This window comes from Impatiens glandulifera, chromosome 1 (genome assembly GCF_907164915.1).
Source record: "Impatiens glandulifera chromosome 1, dImpGla2.1, whole genome shotgun sequence".
NCBI classification, from domain to species: Eukaryota; Viridiplantae; Streptophyta; class Magnoliopsida; order Ericales; family Balsaminaceae; genus Impatiens; species Impatiens glandulifera.
In genome coordinates this window covers 90725387-90733943 of record NC_061862.1, presented here as the reverse complement: position 1 = coordinate 90733943, position 8557 = coordinate 90725387, and the positions used below count along the sequence as shown (strand labels likewise).

Here is an 8557-nt window from a genome sequence, read left to right as displayed (position 1 = left end):
TAAAAAATGTTTTTGGTGAAATTTGAACCCATAATCATTAATTAAAATATTTTTCTTCATATTAAAACTAGGCTAAACACTATTATTTTAAAATTTTAATAAATTTAACTAAAATCTTATTTTTATTATTAAATGGGCTGTCCTAACCCGTGGGCTTGTCGGGCTTATCGGTGGTTCTGATTGTGTTTCATTTCGGGAGTAATAAAATTTACTAAACTAACTAACCCCATTGATGAGAAATTAGACACAATTCTAATTAGGATGGATGATTAATTGCATTGGCCAAAGCAACCCCAAGTGATGGATTTGTAGTTGTGTAGCCTCCATCTAACAACAAATTCACCCCATTAACATACTTTGACTCGTCACTAGCTAGAAAAACAGCCATCTCCCCAACATCGTCCACTTCCAACGTAACCCCCTTCAGAACAGACGTCTCGGCCACAAGACGAGCCGCCGATTCACCATCCATGTGAAACCCTTTCGTCACCATCTCCGTTGGGATCGCATGAGGCGATATGCAGTTGACCCTTATACCATGTTTCCCTAACTCCACACATAGGTTCTTGGTCAGCCCCACCACTGCATGCTTGGACGAAGCATACGCGTGAGGCACTAAACCGGCAACCTCCGAAGCATCGCTTGCGGTGAATATTATGTTTCCCTTTCTAAAGGGAATCATGACTCGGGCAGCATGTTTGGCACAGAAGAATGCGCCAAACACGTTGACCCCAAATATGGTCATGAGGTCCCCAGCATCTGCAGACAAAATGGTGGGGCTCATGTCTCCGTGGATGCCCGCGTTGCTAAACATTATATCGAGCTTTCCGTGCTCAGAGACAACTGAATCGACTAGGTTCTTGACGTCGTCGTCTTTGGTCACGTCGCAGTGTATGAACGAGATGGTTTGGTTCGATGACTCCGCGAGGGAAGCGCCCTCGATCATCGATGGATATCGGCCACAATGACTTTGGCACCGTATCGGGCAAATATCTTAGCGGAGGCTCTTCCGATGCCACTAGCACCGCCGGTTATTATTGCTACCTTACCTTCTAGCCTGCATGTAATATTTATCAAATGAACACTTGATGAATTATAAATCTATCTAGTGAATGAAATCAAATAAGGTTGATTACCTTTTAGCTGGTGAAGTTTGCAAGGAAGAAGCTTCCATGGTTATGGAAAGAAGTTTTCTTAATTTGGTGTTGATTTCACAACTTGTTCAAATATGGGATAGCTAGGGCCGGGTTGCTGGTAATTACTATTATACCCTTTGATGAGATGATAATCTTGTGAAAAAAATCTAGGTGGGGCTATAGAATAGATTTTTGGAAATTGGAAAAATAAGACCAAAACCAATTCATTACGTACACGCGATTGCGAGAGCGCAACCACTTGAAAGGACATTGTATTGTTTGTTTTCAAAATATCAATATGGACTATTCCAAACCCAACTTATTGAGTGGTCCAAATTTCATTGTTTCTACATTTACAGAAATGTTACACACATGTCATAATAATGTCCACAAAGTTATAATGGAATCTTAAGGAAAAGTAGTAAAGATCATATCCCCTTATAAAGGAAAAGTATTCATAACTTCGTGAAAAGTCAATGCACGCCAAATGTGATCCACAGTTATTCTTATCCACATAAAGATTTCGTGCCAAATTTTCTATTTTATTAAATGCGAAAGTGAAAATCTTTTGATTCGTTAAGAAGAAAATTCAAACAATACCAGTACAATTAGTCATCGACATGAATTAAGCTAAAAGTAGACCAGAATAAAACTTGGTAAAGAAAACTAAAAAAAGTATTTAATCTTCAACTCAAGATTCTCGAAAAACATAAATTTATTTTCATGCATTATGGTAAACTTGAACGTTCCCATGGCAGAAAATTAAAACCAAACTATTTCAACACAAGTTATTACATAAATTGTCATAACTTATTAAAATAAACCATAAGGAAGAAAGGAAGAAGTAAATCGGATAACTCGAATTGATTAGATAAGACTAATTAGGATGGATTAGTAAGTGCATTGGCCAAAGCAACCCCAAGTGATGGATTTGTGGTACTATATCCTCCATCTATCAAAAGGTTCACCCCGCTGACATACTTTGACTCGTCGCTTCCTAAGAAAACTACTATCTCCCCTACATCATCCGTCTCAAGCGTTACCCCTTTCAAAACCGACGTCTCCGCCACCAGACGGTTCGTCGTTTCATCATCGAGAGGAATTGCCTCATAGATCGGAGTTTGGATAGCATGAGGCGATACGCAATTAACCCTAATCCCATATTGACCCAACTCCACACATAAGTTCTTCGTCAGCCCCACTAATGCATGTTTTGTTGAGGTATATATGTGAGGCGATACACCGGCTACCTCCGATACGGAGCTTGAGGTGAAAATGATGCTTCCCCTTCTAGCGGGAATCATGACCCGGGCTGCATGTTTTGCACAAAAGAATGCTCCAAACACGTTCACCCCAAATACATTCTTTAAGTCCTCAGCATCAACGGTTAGGATGCTAGGGCTAAAGTTGTCTAGTATGCCTGCATTGCTAAACATTATGTCGAGCTTTCCATGCTCGGAGACAACCGTGTCAACTAGGTTCTTAACTTCGTCGTCTTTAGTCACGTCGCAGTGTATGAACCAGATGGTCTGATTCGATGACTCCACTAAGGAATGGCCGAGATGGTCTTGGACATCGGCAACTACAACTTTCGCACCATATCGTGCGAATATCTTTGCGGTGGCTCTTCCTATGCCACTAGCTCCGCCGGTAATAATCGCTACCTTACCTTCTAACCTGGGAGTGATTAATTAAATGCATATTTCATATTTTTATATAGCTAGCTATAGCATAGAAAGAGGATTACCTTTTAGCAGGAAAAGTTTGCAAGGAAGAAGAGACTTCTTCCATGTTCATGGAAAGATCAATGTTTGAAGTAGGTTTCACAACTTGCTCAAATCATGAATAGGTTGAAGATGTTGATCGTGTTCTTTAAATAAGACTAATCTCTAATGTCGTTATCTTTATAGATTACCATTAAAAAATGCAATTATTGAGTGGTCCAAAGATCCAGTGCTTGAATTAGAAAACATTATCATAAAGACTACTTTTCTTTTTTTTATCCAAATTGTTTTTCTGAAAATATTTAAACACAGTTTTATTAAAAATATCACACCGACGAGTTTGTAGAATCAAAATTTAGTAAAATAAAAATAAAAACACAAACTATTTTCATATAAACAATAACAACAAGACATTCACTTTCTTTCACATGATAGCAATCTTCATCAATTCTTCACATTTTATTCTCACTTGAAGAGACAAGAGACAAATAGTATTATGAAATGTCTTGGAGGATTTCTCCTCATATTTCATTATTGCAAGCCTATTTTGAACAATATTATCAAGATATATTCACTTTTGGACAATTTCCTAAATATTCTTGCAAGTTTTCCTTCTATACCTCATAAATCAAAACGTGCCAAAGTATAGCCTTTACAAAGGTTAGAATAAATAATGCAATCTTTGAGTAATTTTTTAGGCTTCCTAAATGATATATAGATATATTTAAGTGAGATTTAAGGTGGGTTTGAGGACGATCGATGAATAAATTTTTTTTTATATGAACTTGAAGGAAAAAAGGATAATATTTAACTGAAAAAATCAAAAGTTTTAAAAATTATCCACTAGACAAATAATATTACTATAATTATTTTTAAATGGTTGAGATATATATATATATCCAAACTTTAAAAATAAAAATGGTTACCTAGATGTTAATTATTAAAAAAATATATAATTATTTATTATAAAATATTATTTAAACATAAAAAATATATATATAATAAAAAAAATAAAAATAGATTATAAAAACTCTGATCTCTGATTGATTGATTGAATGAGGATGACAACTAATAGATGGGCGATAACTCTTAATTGGATTGAGGGGTTTCTAATATTTAGTTGTTTTATCTTCGTATAATCTTTTATTATAACTATATAATTATTGGAATAAATATCATATTTTAAATAGTTATTAATTTGTGGTTGCCTATTGGTTTGGATGTTTAATTTAATTTATGCTTGGGTTAGATTTTGTGTTCAAATCTTAGACCGAAATTTTACAAATAGATATTCTAATTAATTTAGCTATGAGAAATTAATCTAAATAACATAATTGATATTCAAATTATAAGGTTGTGGTACTCTTTTTTTAATCAATGTTAAATGTGGCTATGTATTGGTATGAATGTGAGAATAGGTCAAGATCTAGATTTGAAAAGATTTGAGCCATGAGTGGCAATAAATGAACAACAATAATTGTGTATGAATTAAGGGTGATGAAGTAAATAGACGGGTTGGTGGGGTTGACATAGGCATGGGTTACATTGAGAATTTACTTAATTAATTTTGTAGATGATATCTTGCATGTAATCATCAACCCTTTATGGTATTCAACATGTTCGTTTATTTGAATTCTATAAAATTTGTAATTTGAGATAATTTGTATGCATTTTTGTTTGGGGAATTTTGTACTATTGCTAGATTTATTTAGTTTTATTGATTTTGTGTGGGCTAAATATGTTTTTGAGCTCAGCTTTGTGCATTTTTTTGGTAGAATTGTGATTAGGGATTTGTACAATTTTATTGTTATGGTACTTAAATGATTTTTTTTTATAGATCCACCCCTATATTCTAAAAACCTAAATGCATGTTAAGTCAAAATTAGGTATATATAACAAAATCGAAATGTCATCAATTCCCTAGTGGTTTGCATTCATATTTTTAATATATATTCATTTTGATATATATATATATATATATATATATATATATATATATATATATATATATATATAATTAATTGTAATGCCTAAAATTCATTCTTAATCGATGATCTTTGTTAGATAAATTAGACCGGTTAAAATAAGAACTTAACAAAAACAAATTTCCTGTGCAGGAACGGTCAAGAACCAGGAACGGTCAAAACTCTGACCAGTCAAAAATCCAACTGATCAAAAAGTCAAGACCGGTTAGAAGAAGAAGCAAAGGATATATCCAAAAACCGGAAAGTTATTCGGTTAACCTGAAGCTATGAACAACCGGCAGACATCTTAAACCGAAATGCATCCAACCGGAAAACCGATGAAGAAGCTATTTAGAGAAAGAAACCAAGATTATCAAACTAAGTACAATCTACAAATCGGTGCAAACAAACACCTTGAGTATCTGTGGAAGATGATACCAAAGGAACAGACTGTAACATTGCCATATCCATACAAGTCCGATGATACTCTGAAGGCTGCAGAAGATTGCCTGAAGAGATCTTTCCACTCTGGGATAAGTCAGAGGCGCAACCCTCCAGGTGTAGGTAACTGTCCAACCGACAGTTGCTATATTAAGTAAAAGACAAACCTAGCCGGTTTGACCTACGCCTTGAAAGCTTAAACCGCCAGTACTGCAACACTGAATCTCTACTCAACCAATCAGATTCAAGGATTACCCTGAAGTTATCCGTTGAAGAAATGTGACCGTTGACACATTTCACCTATAAAAGAAGGAGCTGAAGAGGAGTAAATGCAGCTTTTAAAAGACACAACAAGTTATAAGAGACAACAATTAAGAGTTCCAACAACCCAAATTACAAGTTGTGTTTATCTCTCTAAGATTATAAAAGCTTAAGTGTGCATTTGAAGTGTGATTACAATTTTTGTGAGATTTATAAGAGTGATTATCGAGCAGCAAATAAGACTCGATCGGGTATTGTGTTTGTGTATTCCTAAGTAATATCCTTCTCGCGGTTTCGAGAAGAAGGGGTGACGTAGGAGTTTTATCTCCGAACATCCATAAAAACCTGTGTCTTGTCCTTTACTTTCTGCCGGTTCTAATCTCTAACTGACTCTTACCGCTCTAACCGACTTACATCACCTTAACTGATTCACTAAACCTCAAACCGACCTCCTAATTTCCAAACCGACATTATCCAAAACCTATCTCTATTCATCCCGTGTGTGTTGCTTCAACCTGAAACAAACCACTTCCGCACTTGAACTCGGTTCAAGGGTTTGTGACAGTTTGTGTAGTATTGAAACCCGATGTTAATCTCTAACCGAATTAGCGCAAACCGTTGAGTGAAAATACTAACCGGTCAAACCCCGGTCCGCCAGCCTCGATCTAGATCCTAACAATATATATATATATATTGTAATGCCTAAAATTTATTCCTAATCGATGATCTTTGGTCCTAGCCGAAACCAAGGACCGAGGAAATTGGATCCTAGGATCGAAGAAATCTAAGACTCAAGACCGAGACCTTAGACCGAGAATTTTAAATAGGACCGAGAGGTTAGACCGATATTCTTGAGTTATAACCGAGAGGTCTGACCAAGGATTCTTTAAACATGTCTACTGTTTTAGCCAACGGTTTTAGCCAAATGTTTTAGTCAACTGTTTTAGCCCACTATTTCAGCCAACGATTTTAGCCAACTGTTTTAACCCACTATTTTAGCCAACTATTTTAATTATGACACATGTCCTTTAAATTAGGATACTTGTCATCCAACCGTCTCCCATGATTGAGGCTATATAATCTTCACAACAGATTCATTCCATTAGTAAGAAACATAAACTAAGAACATCCATTTTCCCTCTCACTAAGAAACATAAATCAATCTCTAGAAGCCATTGAAGAACATCCATCCTTAGATAAAAGATAAACTTAGAGCCATTTCGAAGCTAAAACTAGTTTTTCTTAAAACCATCTTTAGAAATTCACACAATGCTATATAGATCATTATTTTCTCTAAATGATGCATACTGCTTTTAAAGCATGAGTACTTTACATGACCATAATTTTATTGATAAACCGAGTTGAAAATATTATGTCTTGAAAGCATGATTTCTTTGCATTTCCATATTTTCCAAAGTATGATCTATTTTTCCTTGCATGCCCATATTTTCCAAAGTATGATCCGTTTTTCCTTGCATGTCCATGTTTTCCAAAATATAATGTATTTTTATGAAACTTTAATGTAAGAGTTATGGAATCATGGTGAAACTATATTGATGTATGAATTGACGGATGAATATGGGAGGAGACTAACCAAGATGAACTTTGGTAGTCTAAATCCAAAATACTGACTTTGAAATATATACTGGTCTAAAATATATAGGTTGAGGCTTTAGGGATGGATTCCTAAATTACCTAACCAAATACTGGGATTCCTCACCTTCATGATCAGCTTTGAAGGGTTTATGGTCAAAATATGTGCTCAAGATGTAACTGTACCTTCACTGATGATATACTCTAAGAACCACCAATGATGTTTTAACTGCATGTTTTGATAAGCAACTATGCATGAATTATTTATTGTATGAAAATCATCCCAGCATTGTTTTTATTACTTAAATGTTTGTAGACTCACTATGCTAATTTTGTGGTATAGGTACACAGTCATAGTTTATATATATTAGGTGAAGGGAGACTTGGAGTGGAGCAAGGTGTAGGAAATAAGTGTGGAAGTAGGGACCAAGGTTGAACAACTAAGTATTTTGTGAAACTAAGTCTGAATGACTATATTTTGTATTAAACGATCGAGTATTTTGTATGGACTAAAATTGTTCGACCGTATTTTGTAGTAAAAGACCGATTTTTTTTGTAGCATCACTTGATTTGTAATGATAATGTACACTTCAGTTTTTGCATATGTGACTGTTTTCTATTTATATGTTTCTGTTTGAACCATCCCTCACTATCAAAGAAATGATCAATAGCAACAAAATTCAGCAACAATTTGCATTACCCGTCGCTATTGATTCATATATAAATATTCTGTAATTAATATCCGTCGCTATTGATTCATATATAAATATTCTGTAATTAATATTTATCAATAGCCACGTGTATTTTTTCCTGTTTAATAATTCAAAATTAAATCAACGACTAAACTTAACCAAACTCAAAACTTCAAAACTAAATCGCACACAAGTTGAAGTTTTGGAAGTTGCGGTCTTGGAGGCTAGCTGCTATTTGCTTCTTCTACTCTCTATGTATCATTGAGATCAAAAAGTTTATATCCTCTGGATCATTTCAGGTTTGTCGCTTTAAATTCTGTTTTGGATATATAATAATACATGAAAATTTAGATTGAATGGATCGAGATTTGTTTCAATTATTTCTTATCAGTTATACCTCCTATATCGCCACCGCTTCCACTTGCAACCTTGTCTTTTCTTGCAATGCCTTGGCATTCCTAAATGTTAATTCCAAACAATTTAATCCAACATTTATATATATATATATAGCAACACTCTCCCTTTTCGATTTTTACTTTTGTACGATATTTTCTGTCTCCACCAACGATTTTGACATGCTTCACTTTTCCATCGTCATGTATGTCGTAACTAATGAAGGGCTGAGGTGAGGTGGGCTTAAGCCCACCCTTAATTTTTTTTTATATATATATAATAAAATTTAAACAATTTTTCACTCATTTCTAACAATGATATATATATATATATATATGAGAGTAATGATAGGG

At 34.5% G+C, this 8557-nt stretch overlaps 1 protein-coding gene and 1 pseudogene across 1 annotated transcript; both read right to left on the bottom strand.

Moving 5' to 3' along the window:
* Positions 1 to 174: 174 nt before the first annotated feature.
* On the bottom strand, positions 175 to 1296 carry LOC124919273 (annotated as a pseudogene).
* Positions 1297 to 1833: 537 nt separating this feature from the next.
* LOC124919272 (secoisolariciresinol dehydrogenase-like) lies at positions 1834 to 2988 on the bottom strand. Its single transcript, XM_047459476.1, has 2 exons — positions 2884 to 2988; positions 1834 to 2813 (listed from the first exon to the last, which is right to left on the bottom strand). Exons 1-2 carry the CDS (start codon positions 2931 to 2933, stop codon positions 2018 to 2020), a joined length of 846 nt encoding a protein of 281 aa, XP_047315432.1. The 5' UTR covers positions 2934 to 2988; the 3' UTR covers positions 1834 to 2017.
* Positions 2989 to 8557: the final 5569 nt, after the last annotated feature.

Bases quoted from the DNA above. Each gene is read 5' to 3' on its own strand.
- LOC124919272 (XM_047459476.1), bottom strand. From the start codon at position 2,933: ATGAACATGGAAGAAGTCTCTTCTTCCTTGCAAACTTTTCCTGCTAAA. The intron at 2,814-2,883 runs GTAATCCTCTTT...AATCACTCCCAG, and splicing joins CAAACTTTTCCTGCTAAAAG to GTTAGAAGGTAAGGTAGCGA.